The 17,584-nt window shown below is 37.9% G+C and overlaps 1 protein-coding gene across 1 annotated transcript in view; it reads left to right on the forward strand.

Annotated features, from left to right (window-relative positions):
- CZH9orf84 (chromosome Z C9orf84 homolog) overlaps positions 8,310–17,584 on the forward strand; it is a 50,949-nt gene continuing 41,674 nt past the window's right edge. The window contains exons 1-5 of the mRNA XM_021381422.1: positions 8,310–8,381; positions 9,664–9,740; positions 13,539–13,668; positions 14,263–14,344; positions 15,659–15,849. Coding sequence (XP_021237097.1) covers positions 9,696–9,740; positions 13,539–13,668; positions 14,263–14,344; positions 15,659–15,849 — 448 coding nt within the window. The 5' untranslated portion in view covers positions 8,310–8,381; positions 9,664–9,695. The remainder of the gene's footprint in view (positions 8,382–9,663; positions 9,741–13,538; positions 13,669–14,262; positions 14,345–15,658; positions 15,850–17,584) is intronic.

Below are 17,584 nucleotides of genomic sequence, written 5' to 3' on the forward strand. Positions count from 1 at the left end.
AGTAATAAACACATCAGAGGAATGAGCTGGCCCTTTTCTTCACATCAGTCTGTCCTTCTATGAGGCACTGACAGAATCTATTTCCTATGTGTTAATGCCTTTTTGTCTTAGAAAAATCAAATACTTTTCTTCAGATTTTACAGACCAACATAAATTGAAGTCACTGGTGGTTACTAAGATTTATTAATGATCACAATACGGAAAATGTTTTACTTCATGTTTACAATTTCAGTGACAATACACCTTAGTAAATGATGAAGGGCAGCTATCCAGAAGTTAATCTTTTACAGCATCGTAATTTTAGCCCAGAACAAAGCCTTTCTCTGTGCTCCATGAGGTGTGGAATGAGAAACCAAACAGATGACTAACATAAGTCTGAAGAAAGTTAAATACCCACAGACTCATAGGTATTTTGAAACATGAGATGTAACATAATAGACTAAATCACTATGACATTCAGCCCCATCTTACACTTCCTCCAGCACTGATCTACATTCCCAGCCTCTGAGGAGGAAATATGCACGTAATGCCTAGCTGACACTGAAACACCTATTGAAAGGTGAATGGAGGAGGGATGGTCTGCTGTGATTGATGTATGTGAGGATTCCTGACCACAACACTTCATTAACAGCAGCTGTTGGAGAGACAGTTAGCAAGGTGCAGCAGAAATAGCATCAGCACAGTCCTAAAGAAGATGAACATCTCCCGAGCTCAGCTAAGTTCTGATCCCGATCCATATATCAATGCTTCTATCTAGTTAGAAGAACAGAGCTCTCCTATGAGTCACTCAGCTGCTGTAAAAACCGTGAAACATTCAATTGCATAGCTTACTACAGCCCTATTAAATATATTTTTATATATTTTGCAGGGCTTACTCTTTAAGGATCTTCCAAATACCAACCATCTCATTTCCAGAGATTTCCACACTCCGAACATCCCTTAGCATACTGTCTGGTATGTTAAGCCATAGTCCTCACAAAAAAAAAAATTGCATTTGTTTTGGATTACAGAGTTCAAGAAAGGCTGTCAACACCTCATCATTCTGGAATTGTTCACTGTACATCTAAACCTGTAAAAAGGGAATTCATGACCAGCTGTTAGCCCCTCTGAGAGGATGATGTCAACTTCTGCTGTGCTGCTCACTGTACTGCGGAGTGAGACAGTTTTCCCACATGCAGGTGATTTCAAAGGGCAGTTTCTTCACTCTCCAGCTAAGAACAGGTGATCTCAGGTTTCAGGTTCTAGGCCTCCACTGACCACAGGAAGATCTCTTGAATATCTTTTCCAACCAGATGGATGCATTCGTGCAGCTGAAAGAAGGCCCTCCTTCTGGATGGATGAACACAATATTCATCCAAAGTTCAGAGTTCACACCCCGTCTCCTCCTACTTCTGTTTCTCAAGAAACATCAGTGTTTCCAAAATTCTGGTCACTCTTTGCTTTGGGATTGTTTTCAGGACATTGCATTCCCCTGAGCCAATTGCTTCCCTCATTCCTTTCAGTTTTGCTCTATTTGTTCAAGGCCCTCCATCCTAATGACCACAGGAGGCTTCTGACTCATTTGGCAGAGGGAAAGAGCACTCCTCCGTGTTTTTTTTCCAGTCATTGTCTGAAGGGCTTGACAGACAACAGCATGCAGTATTCCCAGTAGAGATGGGGTCATTCAAGATTGAAACTAGTCACTCTGCTCACCAATTTTAAAGCCATTCCCAACCACAGAGGAAAAATCTGAGATGATACCTGAACTACAGTGCTATTGAAAAGCTGGCAGTTGCATGGCTTTCTCATTCTCTGATCTAGATGAAGACACTACCTGTGAAACCCAGAACACTGCAGAATGTCAAGCAGTTGGTTTTATTTCAGCTCATCTCAGATGTTGAGCCTAACTGTTAAGAAAGTATCCCAAGGAATTGTCAAAATTATCTGACAAGCCCAACTATCAAGGGAAACTGCTCAGCCATAATCACAAAAGCCCATTAAGTTCAGGCACCCTCTACATATAATGATGCTTCTCTTCCACTGGTTCCTGAACAGAAAAAAACTACCCCTTCTATTCTATTTACATCCTTATTGTCAAAGCCATTTAGAGAAGATTATACGTCCTCTGTCTGCTCAGGATACTTACGAGAACTTCACCTTTTGAGGTAGGATGCTTTCTATGGCTGTTAGCATCTCCTTGTCTCTGTTACAGGTTTCTGTCCTGGTGAATGTAGACTGTGACAAAATACAAAACATTGGCTAATTTAAATACTTAGAGATTCAGATCTTACCACTGTTTCTTTATTACAAAATGTCAGTCTTTATTCTGTGTGTTAGAATGTAAACAAGGTCTCCATACATAAGCCTCATAAACAGAAAGGATCATGTATATATCAAGCAAAAAGACTTCTACTAAGACTTTTACACTAGTATCCAATATTTGGCAACTTACACGCACCTCAGAGGTTTGCCTTAGCATCCTATTTTCTACCATTGCCTATCTAAAGCAAATAGTGAAATTGCTTTCTGAGGGACTTCATTTATTTCATCCATGAAAAGAAGTATAATAAATACACCACTAATTATGCTACACTACAACTGATCTTTTCAGCTCTATTTCTCAAAACTTGTTCTTTTGCTATTCATGAAAAACCTGGCCACATCATCAATTAATATTGCAGCCAGTGCTGAAGAACTTAACTTTTCCATAGCTAACTCCCAGCACTGCTGAGACTGGCTGCCCAAGATGGTAGAGCAATTTCATGCAGTCACAGAAACACCCTGAAGAGGCAGTACTCAAGCTCTTTACATCTACTGAAGTCAAGAGAACAAAAACTGCACCAGCACCCTCAGGTCAGTATTAAAGCTGGCTTATCAGAATTGAGTAGCTCAACTGTTGCCTTTCTTTTATGGAGAATTTCATTAACGTATAACTTTCCATAACATTGGATGTACAGTAGAAAAACAAACACCTCTTATCAGTGACGAAATGTACTCCTAGAAAGTAGTAATCACTATCAATAGTTAGCAAACGTAGGAAACAGAAATGGGAGATTTGTACATACCTGTAGACTCAAGAGGATCACAAGAGTGTCAGCCATGACTACTACAGGTCGTAGTGCAAACCTTCTGGCAAGGGTACCACAGAAGAGCTGGTTATTGAAGAACCATGGAAAGACTTGGGTTGGAAGGGACCTTAAAACTACAGCTGGCTCCAACCACCTGCCACAAATTCCCTTGTGGTACACATTGAACATTCCCATTTTTCTGCATTACCCACAAAGTGAACTCAGGTCCCTGAGAAAAACAGTTACACAGAGAGGTTTGTCCTTGCCTGAAGCCAGGAAGACCCAAACCACTTTTCCCAGCATGCTTTTTACATGTACTACAGGGACCTTATCACCCTTGACAGTACATAGGGAGTTAGATTGGGCAGGACCATCTCAACTGACAGATCCTCAGGTATTGACCAACCAAGGTGGCTTCTGCCAAATGCTTCTCCCAAGGCTTATATGTTCTGTCAGCCATTGCTTTCAAAACAGTTTTTAACAACTCATCGTATCATTTGATTTTACCAGAAGCTGGTGCATGATAGGGTACATGATAAATCCACTCAATGCCATGATCTTTGGCCCAAGTATTTACTAGAGAATTTTTGAAATGAGACCCATTATCTGATTCAATTCTTTCAGGAGTGCCATGTCGCCACAGGACATTGAGTCCTAATATGGTGTTTCAGGCAGTAGCATGGCGTACAGGATATGTTTCCAGCCACCCAGTGGTTGCTTCCACCATGGTGTACATAACGCCTACCACTGTGGGTTTGTGGCAAGGTGATATAATCAACCTGCCATATCTTTCCATATTTATAGTTTTGCCATCACCCTCTCTGTTCCAAACTTTTTACCTTCAGGCCAGTCCTTCTAAGATTCCTGGATGACTGAGGTTCCCCAGCTGAGCTCGCTGTGTAAGCAACGCAATCTACTTACTCCAAGTGGCATCAGTAGCATAATGGGTGGAGGGAACCTCTCCTTTAAACATCCATCCTGACTTCATTTAGGCCATGATAGTCTACCATCAGTCTTCACTCCTCACTGGCTATACAGGGCCCCTCTAATTGCTACCTTTATCGTTCTTCTCCTTTAAGTCATCATCAGGACCCTTATAGCTTTTGCTGTGCCCCGCACCAACTGGAGCAATCACCTTCATGGAGGAATTCGCCCTGGTGGTTCATCTGTTTCATAATTCTCTTATCCATGCTCATAGAGGAGGAGTGGGTTTTTAATGCAACTTCTTCATGTCTTCTCTAGGCTCATGGAGGTAACTCCACAAGGCAATACATAACATAGACTTACTATTGTCATCTGCTCGAGCGAGAGGACAAATTCTCTTAATAGCTGAGATATTGGATGACACAGGTGGGGAGCAAAATAATCTGATCAGCCCCTTGAGCAGACTGTTTTTAGAATCCTGATAGTCATCAGGTGTCTCTGATGCCACCATGAGCTCATTGGGCTCATCACGATCAAGCAAGCTAGACATCTCCTCCATCATATCTTCCTGTTTACTCTTCATTCTATCAAAAAATATATGTTTTTAAGGTGCTCTTCAAACTTTGGGAGAGGCACCACTAAAGCTGTTGATAACATCTTCCATGATTCATTAGTTAGATTAATCAATGAGTTCCAGCATTTAATGAATAGCCTTCCTTAGCTGCAGATTTCAAAACTTTCATTTATTCCTTCCGCACGATTTCACTGAGAATTGCAAGCAAATCCAGCTGGTTCCTTTTGTGGTGTTCTCTGAAAGCACGATCGTGTCTGCAGAAAGCCTTTGTCTAGGTTAGCAAAAACGTAAACATTTTCTGAGGTAGGGCTCTCTGTTTGCACCAAGGTTCCATAGCGAGCTTAACTGCGGCACAACTCCTCATTACCATGCCACAGAATGTCCTAGTCCCAATTGTAAAATGAACCACAATGAAACTCCAGTTTTGAAGAACTCAGTGGAATAACACCACTTCTTCCACCTTGCTAAAGATTTGGTGTCTCTGGGGATGTCGAGATTTAGCACATCTTCAGAGGATTAGTCATTTTCCATTGGGTGCCCTCCTCCACGCTATTGGCTCAGGATTGGAGTCAGCTTCTACTGTCATGCTGACATCCGCTTTGTCTAGTATAAGGTGGGGTTTACAAATGTGCTTCAGAAACCATTGTTAATATGAGAATGGCAGTATTCAGTTATTTGAACTTCTTTCAGTGTTTAGTTGAGACATCTGTAATAGAAATACTTTTTCTACCAAACGAAAAAAAATTACTTACTTAAAAACATCATGTGATAGTTTCTTCCTGGCAATGCTTGCAAATAAAGTGGAAAAAAACTTTAGCGTTAAGAAAAATACCACATACACTACCAATCATTTTTCAAAGAAGATAACACTTTTTCAAATAAGATAACACTAATTTGCAGTATTCTGAAATATTTGGTGCCACTGACTTCTATTTCTCATTCATTTGGAAGCAAATCAAACAAAAAGCAAAGAAAATGCATTAGAACTGCAAGAAACTATTGCACTTTTATTTCAGGATGTATCATCAAAGCAGTTTCCCCTTTAGAGTCTCCTTTGTTCTCACAGGAGAGCTGATTCTTTAGGTTTGTGGGAAGATTCTTAGCTTCATAGGTAGCTGGAGAGCTAGTACTCTTCTGTTCCACTCCCTGTGAGACAGTCCTGCCTACACTTCGGTCTTGCAAGTGGAAAATGTTTACCTAGATGTGTGACAACAACAACCCCTAGTGGAACATGACTACATTCACAGCAGCTATTCACAAAACCTCTTCAGCAAATACTGCAGAATTTACTTTACTTGGATGTGTATTTTTCCACACATTCTGCTGGTGAATGAGAATAACCCACTTTCTTCACTTTTCGTGCTCTCTGAATAAATGCTGGCTTCACGTCCTGTTTAATCTAGTTGTTAACATTTTCCTCCATTTATCATTTGTAGATAATGGCAATTTTGTTGTTCTCTCACTCATGAAGCTTTTTGCCACTGCAACATGACTTCTTGCCAATCAACAAGAATTCTAATCTTCATGAGAAGGATATTATTACCATCGTTATGAAGAAATTTGGCAATTCTGGGTGAGATGTTATGACAAGAGGCAGTCTCTTAGTGACTAAAATGATTAAATGCATGATAAGATCAATATTGATATCATCTAAATCAAAGTACCAATTAAAAAATAAACACTGAAATATTACTGTATGTGTGAGCAGTGTTGCAAAACAAATGCCAATTTAACAAACCATAACAAATTTTAAAATTGAGAATATGATTACTTGTGGGATAAACACTATATTATTAAGCTGCATTTCTTCATACTGGGGCATCAGCTTTAGAGGTGCTTTATATAGTCCCTGCACCTAGAGCAGCTGGGACTGTAAAAATCCAAAGGCTCCATAGTTCTTGTTTACCAGCTAAACTCTTCCAATTTCCTCAGTAGATCACAACTCAAAAATAAAGTTTCTTGTGGTACAAGGCAATTTGATGCTTAAAAATCACTGTTCTTTTTTGTTTGCACAATGAGTTACAACAGTGGTTTTCCAGAGCCAAACACTCCTTCATTAGGGAAATGATGGCATGATCTTGTACACACCAGATTACCAACTTAATTGATTTTTCAGTAAAAATGAATCATTTTTGAGCCTCTATATTGCATGGGATTTTCCTTGTTAACTTTAAAATACTAATGATCCAGTACTAACTTAGACCAAACCCATTCATGCCTCTCCTCCCTACTGTTGAAAGGAGAATGACATAAACATACAGGCTAATAAATAGACACACAATAATATAACTTAGAAGAGGATAAACTGGTTTGGTTTTGTATGTAGATGGATTGTGCAGTACACATTCAGGAAGAAGGACATGTCATTCCTCGTTTAATTGTCATCTTTTAACCTAGCTGCAAATAAATCGCCACTAAAAAGAAAAGTAAAACATGCATGTGGAAACGTAGCTACCACGTCATGATCTCTGTTACCGTCATATGGATGTTTGCATATCTGTAAATCAGGAAACTATGGAAAAGCATTAAGTATGTTCAGTGTAAAATCAGGAGAAAAGGTCTGACAGCTGAATAACCAGTTGCTGAAATACAGCATGCCTGCAAAATAACAAGTTCAGGAAATGCAGTAGTCTGTCTTCAGATGTGCTGAAGGCACACAAGAAACCATTTCTGAGTGACCTACAGAAGGTGCAGGACTCCAGAGATTGTATTATTTTTGTGCTGCAATGTCTTCCTCGGTCGATTTAAGTCAAATCCTATAATTTTCAATGGAAGCTGTATGGATAAAACCTAGATGCATTCACCCCCCTGTACTTTTAGTTGTATTTCAATCTTCTTATGCATTCATAATAAGCATCATGCATAAACCTTTTTTACTGTATTTTTTTCTTTCAGTTGGAAGATATATTAACCATGAAGCACCCTCAACCTGTGATTTAAACACCAGAGCCACTGTGACTCACATGTTAAAAGCTCAGTATTGCAAAAAGAATTCACTGAAACATGAGAGAGGTCAGCTTTATTATTTATTACTGCCCAGGTAACAAGGAACACTGAGAAAGCAGAGATACTGAATGCCTTCTTTGCTTCAGTCTTTACTACAGAGTCTGCCCCTTGGGAAACCTGGAGGTAAGAGAGAGAGTCTGGGAAAAGGAAGGATTCCCATTGGTCGAAGTGGATCTGGTCAGAAAGCATCCAGCCAAAATCAACGAACACAAATCCAAGGGTCCCAATGGGATGCACCCACAAGTGCTGAGAGAACTGGCAGAGGTGACTGCTGATCAGCTGTCATCTTTGAAAGGTCTTGGCAAACAGGAGAGATGCCTGAAGACTGGAGGATAGCCAGTGCCACTCCAGTCCTCAAAAAGGGAAAGAAGGAGGATCCAGGGAACTACAGGGCAGTCAGCCTCACCTCCATCCCTGGAAAGGTGATGGTGCAACTTGTTCTGGATGCCATCTCCAAGCAAGTGGAAGATAAGAAGGTCTGACTAGCAGAAATCAACATGCCAAGGGGAAAGAAATCATGCTCGACCAATCTGGTAGCCTTCTACCATGTCTTCTGTGGCTGGGTAGGTGGGGGGAGAGCAGCGACTGCTGCGGACCTTGATTCAGCAAGATACACCCAAGCGGCCCCTCAGGGTGGGACCAGAACTCTCCGTTGGGGGGCAGCGCCGCGGCGGGGAGAAGGCTGACGGGTGGAGGGGCGGGGCCTCTCGGCCGTCGGGAGGGCGACAGCCAATCAGAGGCGCCAGGCGCGCTTCCCGCCCTGAGGTGCCTGCTGAGGTACGCTTTGCGGCCCGCCTCTGTGGTCGTCCCTCGTTTACAGAGCAGTGTCGGTGGGTTTAAGTGAGACGCTTTTAATAAGCTAGCAATAAAAAAGTTCAGCCGCTGCTCCACCCTCCCACAGCGAGTGTCCTCAGCACAGCTCAGTGTTGGCCCGCTGGTCAGCTTTCCCATTAGTTGCAGGCCTCCGCGCGCCTTCTGACAGAAATTTTCCCTCTGTTCCTTCTCCATTTGATTTTACACTTGATTCCATGTTTGTTTGTTTATTTGGGGTGGTTTTATGTTTTTTTTTGTGTGTGTTTCTTTTTCCTTTCCTGAACCCAGCCGTTCGCATTCCTTGCACTTCCTTTCTCTGTCCATACTACTTGCAAGCAAGCAAGCAGTTCCTAATTATCTTTTCCTTATTAGTCTCTTTCTGTTACTTTCATATCTAGATTTGTTATTTCTGACCCTTTACCTAGGCAGTTTTAGAATAATGCCTTAGTACTGTCTACAGTGCATACATCTGTGAGCTTTGAGTCCCAGCCTTCCCTTATGGCCCTACAATTCGAGTTTGTTATGTTTATTTTACATCAGACACTGGATAGGATTATTTTAATTTAGCCTTAACACTCTACCTGATTTATTTAAGAACCGATAATCTTACCTTGTACATACATGAGCAATCACACCATATATCTGTCCTTGTACTCCTTGTACATTTCTCATCAGACTCCTAGTTATCGTCAAAGTCCCTAATTAATTTAGAGACTTGGTGTTCTAACAGGAGCTCTTGCTTATAACTAGCTCATATGATTCCTTTCTGCTTGTAAAACTGAAGGAGTGAAAAAAATATCCCCTAATATATGCATTGATCGGTGAAAAATTAGGTTTAGGTAGCTGAACTACAATTTTTGAATTGGAATCCATAAGAAATTATCAAATTGGTTCAATCAGTTCAACAATTAAATGAGTTAAATCCTCAGAATTATTGCATGGGGGGGTATCTTTGATTGCTTACATTCAGTTAAAGGATTGAAAGCTTTTCTGTGAACTGCAAGAGGCATAGCAGGAAGGGAGGAGGAGGGGAGGGGAAGAGGGAAGAGGAGGAGAATGAAGGGAGAGGAGAGAAAAGGGCACTTTTGTGCTAAAATTGGATGTCTGTATTCTCTAGATCATCTGTTACATCCTTCCGAAGGAGGAACACTAAACTCTCTTCTAAAGGAAGCTCAGTTCAAAGTACATATATAAGAAGCAGTTCAGAAATTAGTCTCGTTGAACCTTTAATTCAGTCTTCTCTTTCAACTCTTTTGTGTAAGAACTTTTTAACTAATCCTTTCTTTGAATTTCTTTCAGACAAGTGTTGGAAACATCACAAAACAAGAAAGATGTTTGCAGCTTTAAAATATCACTCAACAGACTATTTATATGAGGTATAGTTTTATTATTTCTCTTATTGTTCTGAAAGAACTATGTTAGCAATTTAAAAGATTCAATATACATTAAGAAGCAGAGAACTATTTTCTTAGAAATTGTATTTGAGTGAGGTTGTTGTACTGCACTGTTGCTGGTATAACAGTAAGATGATTACCTTTTTTTATTACAAAATTAAAGTGCAATTTTGCCTAACAAGAGAGCATTAATTTTTTGATTGTCTGTTGCATTTAGGATTGTGTTTCATAGCCTGTTGCTCAGAGCTTCCTTTGGAGTGTGCGCTATGCCTTCTAATGCATACAATTCAATTAATACCTTTTTGGAGAACTAATTCAATTTTCTACTTACTTTAATATGCATTAGGATAATACTACAAGTCATTGTATTCCTACTAAAAATGGGGAAGAGTTATTTCTTTGTATGTTATGGATGAAATTTAAATTTTGTGCAAAGCAGATGTTTTTGACATCTAAAATGAATCTCATGGCTTTATTCATGTTGATCTGTTCCAACATAGAAAACTTACGAAGTTCTGCTTTCCTTCCTGTCTACATCTGTGTGATGTTACCAGTTGCTTATCGTTTGGTGCAATGACTTTTCTAATTGAGGATTTACTTGTTTACATTTTCAAAGAAAAGATATGAGCCATATAAAAAAAATTCTCTCGTTGGGTGGTGCTTTTCCTAGAGGGAATACTTCAAGTAGAAGAATGAGGTGAGACATGATGCCTTCATGAATTCAGAAGAGTGCAGGTACACTCGCACGTAGTCCTGGCACATAGCTGGAGAAATGTAACTCTGAATTGGGCTAGGATAGTACAAATATTTGGAAGTAAACTGAGATCCACACTATGAAGTACCTTGTCCACATCCCTTTCCTCAGAGTGCAGAAGGTGTTCTCCATAGTATCTCTGTTTGTGCCTACTGCTTTCTTAGAATGTAGCATCAAAACCTTTTTCTGTTGTAACTCCAACAGCATGCAAAGTGTATTTCAGTATTTGTGTGAAAACCTTCCAGCAGCAATTCCAATCAGTTTGATCTTCAGATGAATCTGTAGCATCTGCCAATAAAAAATAAGATATGTTGGCAAAACATGTAAAGGGCCATTATGAAAAGAAAAATAACTAGATTCATGCTTTTTCTTGCCTGAATTTTGAGGAGTCAGGCAGTGCTGATAGTGGGATAAATGAAAAGAGACAGAAGTCAGTGTTTGGTAACTTGCTGACTGGCTGCTAGCTCTGTAATACCAGCAGAAGTAGTTAATGGATGTGGTCACAAAAGTGAAGGTATTCTGGATCTGACTGTACAAAGCCTATGCTGTGTTAAAACTGCAGTTTCTTGTTCCACACTTACGCTTAGTTTCTACCATCCTGCTAGAGAGTATGTAATAGTTAAGTGAACTTTTCAGGGATTTGTTTTATGAAGTGCATGTGCTTAATGATTCCAGTTTTAGGAAATGCTGGAATTTGGTGGGAGATTCAAACTCTGATTCCTGCAAATGCTTAGCTGAGCTCAATTTGGAATCCTTCTCTTGATGTTTTTGTCACAAATTTTTACAAAGCCCAGGTATAGCTTTTCCATCTGCCCAGTTTAAATAAATACTTCAAGAGAGATGCCTTTCAGCTAGATTCCTCAAGCTACTGAGCATTGTAGGTGTGATTACAAAGTCGTCTTAGAAGTCTGGTATTCTCTTACATAAACTGATGATACAGGCAAGCTGTATAGGACTGTAAAAAAAAACCATAATATCTTTTGTTTAAAAGAGAAATTTATAGCGACTTTTGCATTTCCTTGAGAAATAGTAGTAAATATTCATTGACTAAATGATTTATCCATTAATACTCTTTTTAAAAAACATTTATATATTTGAGAAAGACAGGAAAGGTTATGCTGTAGCAGACTTCATAAATTCATCTAATTCACCTTAACCTTTATATTCTGAACAAATCAATTTAAAATGTTCTGTAAAATGCACAGCTTGCCTGTTATAAGGCTGCCATCTGTGCAGACAGCCCTAGGACGCATGTGCTCCACTTTGCAATCATCAGTGATTGAAAATAAATTTAATTCTAGGCTGTTAAGCTAAAGGTACCCTCAGCAAAACTTAACAATTTCTTTTGGATCCCTGACATTTTATTGCTTGCATTTACTTGTTCAGTACTTTCTACTTAAACTCCAGCAGTCTGTTTATCTTTAACCTCAGAGTACTGCAAGAGTTGTTATGTCACAGTTGTTATAGCCTGCTTTAATGACAAGAAAGGTTATTATCAGTTCTGTTCTGTGATCTGTGCCTGGAAGTTCTCTAGCTGTACTTTATTTTATGGCAAATGTGTCTGTATTAATAATAACTTCAATAGAGATTACTTAAGCTTGTGCATGGCCAGCAACAGATGGCAGACTGAGGTCTAGTTGGTTGTTTCTGCAATCTTCATTCAGAATTAGTAGATAAGATCCCTGCATAAACATAGTGTTTTGCCTTAGACAAAAAAGGAGTTATTACATCAACATGGTGCTTATCAATTTTTACAAGGGTCTTCTAAAGAAAAGATGGCATAATGGCAATTTTTTTGTTGCCTTTTTCTTAAAATTAACTATCACTAACAATTCTGACAATTTTAAATATCTGACAGAGGATTAAGCTGAAAAGGAAAAATAATGAATAATGATGACCTATGACAGAACTGAGTTTTATGTTCTCTCGGTAACTGAGTGTTCATGTTGCATTCCAGGTCTTTTCCCTTTCTTTCCCTCCCACTTTCTTTTTTTTCAATTCTAACTTAGCCAGTCCAGGAAGGTTTCCAAACGTGTGGCTAACAGCACAGTTCCGATAGTAATCCAAGTCAGTCACCAGTCTTTAGTTTATCATCTGAGATGTCTAACTGTACAAACTGTAACTGGCTTGACAGCATGTGCAGAAACAGGTGGACATCTCTTGGACCTGGAGCAACAGAACTGAAGTCAGGCCATGACTACGAGCTAGAGGGAGGTTTCTGGTCTCCCACATAATGCTTTCCCACATTCCATTTGTCAGATGTCTTTTCCAATATTCCTTTTATAGCACAGAATTTTGGATTGCAACTTCTTTCTAGACTATAAACTTGTCAAATCCAAACCTGCTACCTAAGTATTATTTTTCTCAGCTTCCTAAGATCACTGATTATTCTGGAGTTCTGTGCTATTTATACAGTAATGCATTGGAAATTTGTGACAAAATAACTGTTGGACATTTTATTGAATGTGGTCTTGAATGAAAAGTCAGTAGAGTTGCCATGTAACTGTTAAATTCTAGGATTTAGTTTATCACAACCATGTTCCCTAGCTATATTTAATGAAGATAAAATGATTCATACTAGCCTTCTGTTATTTCATAATGGCTCATGAAAACTGAGAGGCTTTCAAATATTTGAGCAATTACAGCAGCCATAGTTGGAGTCATGTTAAATGGTTTCTAGTTAGCTTATGCACACATTTGCCTGCTCTGGAGGCCAGTGCAACTATGACGATAAGAACCCCTAACTGCACAAGCTAGGTTTATGTAGATATAGCTATGCATATGCCAAGTTTTGCATATGCAGAACTGCAGATTAAAAGTTAAATACCAGATCTGGCAAATACTAATATCTTAGTTTGGACTGTGTGTCAGTTTCACGGAAACATAAAACTTAAATATAAAATACGTTTTAGTAGTTAACACTTGAAAACAGTGGGAACAAAGATAAAGCGCACAAAAAGAAGACAAATACAAATGTGTCTCATAATCTTATCATGTGCCTTTTTTTTTTTTTTTTTTTTGTGCAGAGCGTGGCAAGGCAAAAGTATTCCATCTGTAGATTATCACTTTGCTTTCCTCCCAATTTACGACAACATAAAAAGTATCATCTGACTGGACTTTTTGCTCATGATAAGTATAGGAGGCCCTGGACAAGAGGTAAGTTATCTGTTCCCTAAGGTTTAGTTTAAATTCACTGTGGATTGACAGAAAAGTTTCTGTTTGAGCATTATATGATGTAGTCTAATAGGAAAAAATGTATTTCCAGAAATAGCAGTCATATAGCATTTGAAGGTAGGATTTGTTCATTGCCTAAGCAGAAACAGATGAGTAATGGATATTTATTTGTGTATGGCACCACGAATGAGGGCAGTATTTGATTAGATTGTTGAAATCTCTGTAAAACTTCCTGCTGAATTAATCAAATACAGTATAATATATCAGGAGACATGCTGTTGTGCAAGAAAATTAGTGGTCTAGATAAGTAATTAAAATAAATCTGCTTAGTTGGGAGAGTTTTGAAAGATTATGCTGAAATTTTGAAAAAATGAGTATCTCCTGGCACAGGGGTAAATATATGTGAATATAGATAAAAATATTTGCATATTTCTGGTTTATTTTCATTCACTTGAAAACTGTAGAAGCAACAATCTTTGCATCTTCTATACCTGTTAGCTGCAGTTTAACCTCTGCAATCTTATAAAACACATATATATTTTTTATGTGATTCTTTTTCATCTATTTCCATCTCAGTTACTTCAACACAGAACGTAATTGCTGTTTCAGTATTGGATGAATGGAAGAAAAGTTTATCTGTGGAAGATTTCCTGGAAAGGTCAGTAACCTTATCTTTAAAGCGTATATGATTCTTTTAATATCATTCAGCTACTTTGTGAGTGGTAAGTAAGTGATAATAGAATTTGGAAATGTGTTCTGATGCTACCAAGTAGACAGTGAAGTGGAGCTGTTTTAGGAGGCAGGCCTGTACCTGGACATAGAGCCACTGACCACATCTCAACAGCTCACTTAGTTGTGATTTAATGAAATGCAGCTCTCATTTGGCACAGTGTTCAAAGTTTTATGGATTTTCAAAGGTGTATACCTTGTTGAAGTTTGGGCATTTATTGTTATCAATACCACACCGTTATCGCTCATGAGCTATGATACCTGTAGTTGCAAAATAACTTCAGAGCTATGCTGCGTTGTAAAATATTTGATTAAAAAAATTGTAGCGGATATTCCTCATTCACTGGCTAAACATGAAGGTTTATGCTGAAGTTAAGAGAAGCACTCTGTTCTCTATACTGATGCCATTTATTGACCTCCACATGGCTGGCAAATAGCAAGACTGTGTAGTGCAACAGATTAGTAGAGTACTGAATAAATCAATAGGATGAACAGTTGAGAAATCTGCTGTCTGAAATTAGAATATTAGGAACAGTTATTATATATAAGCAAAAAACTCAGGTTCTTCAGAAATTTCAGCACCATCTGTCGGTTTATTGTTCATTCAATTTATACAGATAATGTAGCATTAAAATGGACGCATTTTAATTAGAAATTACAAATATTTTACCCAAATGTATAGTTAACCCAGAACTATGATTAAAAAAAATCTGTTGTCAAATGGCTTTGCTATTTATTTGTTAACCAGCTTTTCTCCCTGACAAATAGTACTATTACTGACATTAGTACAAAAAGTGACAAGAAAATGAAATGGTTTACTTCGTCATTTATACTGTATTTCACCTTTCACAGTTTCTGTTGTGCTTGTAATTTCTATATGATATGTGAAAGATATGTATACATTTAACCCAACAGCTATTTCTGTCATAAGTGTTATGACACCAATAATTTTGATGCTTTTTTCCAACCATCGCCCTTTGTTAAATTTAATGCTGAGATTAAATTTAAAGAGTTTTCTCTTTAGAAAGAACTAAGTATGTAAATTGCCAGTAAAGACGTTGAACTTTGGATTTATATTTGAATAATGATAACGACTCTATAATTTCAAATCGTTCTGACCAAATACAGTGACTATGAAAGTTCTTAGAGTATCTTTGAGTGCCATTGATATACTCAGGATCAAGGAAGTTAGGAAAATTTCTTACAGCTGCTCAAGTATTGGAATGTTTTTTCTGCTTTTTAGGAAACCTATCAGTTCTGTAGGGTTCCATATCAATAATAAATTAATGGAAGTTATTCCAAGTTCAAATCCCAACTCTCAGACTGACACAGAAACACATTATTTACTCGAGAAGGTTGTTTGTAAGGAAATATCAACTCAAGAGAAATTTTTGAAGACCGACTGTGCCACTGAACTTAAGGAACAGTGGCAAGGTAATGTGTTTAATTTACTGTTTTCTAACTTCTTACAAAATTTAGCTTGTAAACTTCCCTAATTTTTTGTTTATTTCTGGTAGATCTTTGAAGAGATCATTTGGGTGATCACATTACTTGCAATTGCAGAAGTTATAACCATTTAAGAGAGTTGTTTTTTTTTTTACCATGGAGATGTAGGGCTTAAAAGATCATAATAGCATATGGCAGAAAGTGAAGCCAAAGTATCACAATAAATAGATTTTGTTAGGCATTGGTCAAAATGCTAATGACCCTTTGTACTTCAGTAAAGTTAGATCCCTGAGGCATATTCTTTTAACATATCAAGGTGGGAAAGAAGTAAGCAGTTTCTACTTTGTTCCTGGGATTAAGGTATTTCAGGTTTGGTATTGTTCCTTTGTGTTTTCAAAAATGTTCATGTTAGTAAAGCCCTAAAGGGTGTAATTCATTCTGATCACAAAAAAAAAAATGTTGAGAAATTTTTTGTTTGACTGTATTACAACGTATTGTTCTGAACTATCAGATTTTTGTTGTTGTTTATTTGTCTATCAGTAAATTAGATTATAAAGCAAAGTAACTTAATCGTTTACTTAGACTGCTCCACAGCCAAGTAGGAGGCACGAGTGGTTCTTGTTGCAACGTTGTACAAGGTAACATGTACTAGGAGTGTACTATTATCAACACAACTGTTGTACAGTTAGTAATTGAAAGTAGTTTTAGTTCATTTCCTTAAGCACTTGCCCGATTCTTATCCAGATATGTAGTATGTAACAGAGTGGTTTAATCATTGATAAAGGTCTCTATACCATGTAGGCTGCTCCGAAAGTAATGCCTCCTATTTATTTCCATGGAAATTACAACAGCTACAAAGAGCACAATAGCACTATTTAACAGAGCAAACTCTGAGCTACAAAACACTGTTTTGTCAGCCTGCCCCTCTGCTGCTATCTGTTGCATGACGACAAAATGTAATGGAATATTGGTGGGAAGGTTCAGCCTGTATGTACTGCCAAATCACTATCATCCACCTCTGACATCATGGACCAATGAAGTAAAATAGGAGGCATTACTTTCAGAGCAGCCCTCATATTTGTCTACAACGACAGTAAAAAGAATTTGTGTCCTTTCCCTTGTCTTAGCTCATACCTTTTTAGAAACAATAGAGATAAATTTCCATGGGCAGGAAGAGTCTCTAAGGAAAAAAAGATTTTTTTTTTTTTTTTGAGAAGTTACAGATAATTATTGTTCTTAAACAAAAGTAAGTAGGCAAGCTGAAAATACTGGATTTTCTTCTTATGGGAGGACATCAAGCTATTCACTAGTCTTTTGACAGCCTTATTGAATTGGCAGATCAGTAGTTAACTATTAGCATAAAAAATGCCTTACTTCAAGCCATGTTTCTTAACTATTATTGTATTAAAGCAGGAAATCTTAGCAAAAGGCTGAACTTTGAGGGAAGTGTTTATTCTAACATTTTTTATATCTCTCATTTTGAAAAATTCTAAAGCTATTTAGTGTCTCTGAAGACCTGCTAGTTGATACTGACTAGTCTGTTGGCAGCATAAAACCAACTAAGTTTCAGAAAAAGCATGAAGATGTATGTATACAGTGAATGCCAAAACATAGAAATTTACTGATTGATAAATGTTATTAGAAGTGGAATATTGTGAGTGATACGATGTGACTTGATTGGAAAAAGTGAATAATGTCAAACTAAGAAAGATATGATAATTTG

The sequence above is a fragment of the Numida meleagris genome, chromosome Z (assembly GCF_002078875.1).
Source record: "Numida meleagris isolate 19003 breed g44 Domestic line chromosome Z, NumMel1.0, whole genome shotgun sequence".
NCBI classification, from domain to species: domain Eukaryota; kingdom Metazoa; phylum Chordata; class Aves; order Galliformes; family Numididae; genus Numida; species Numida meleagris.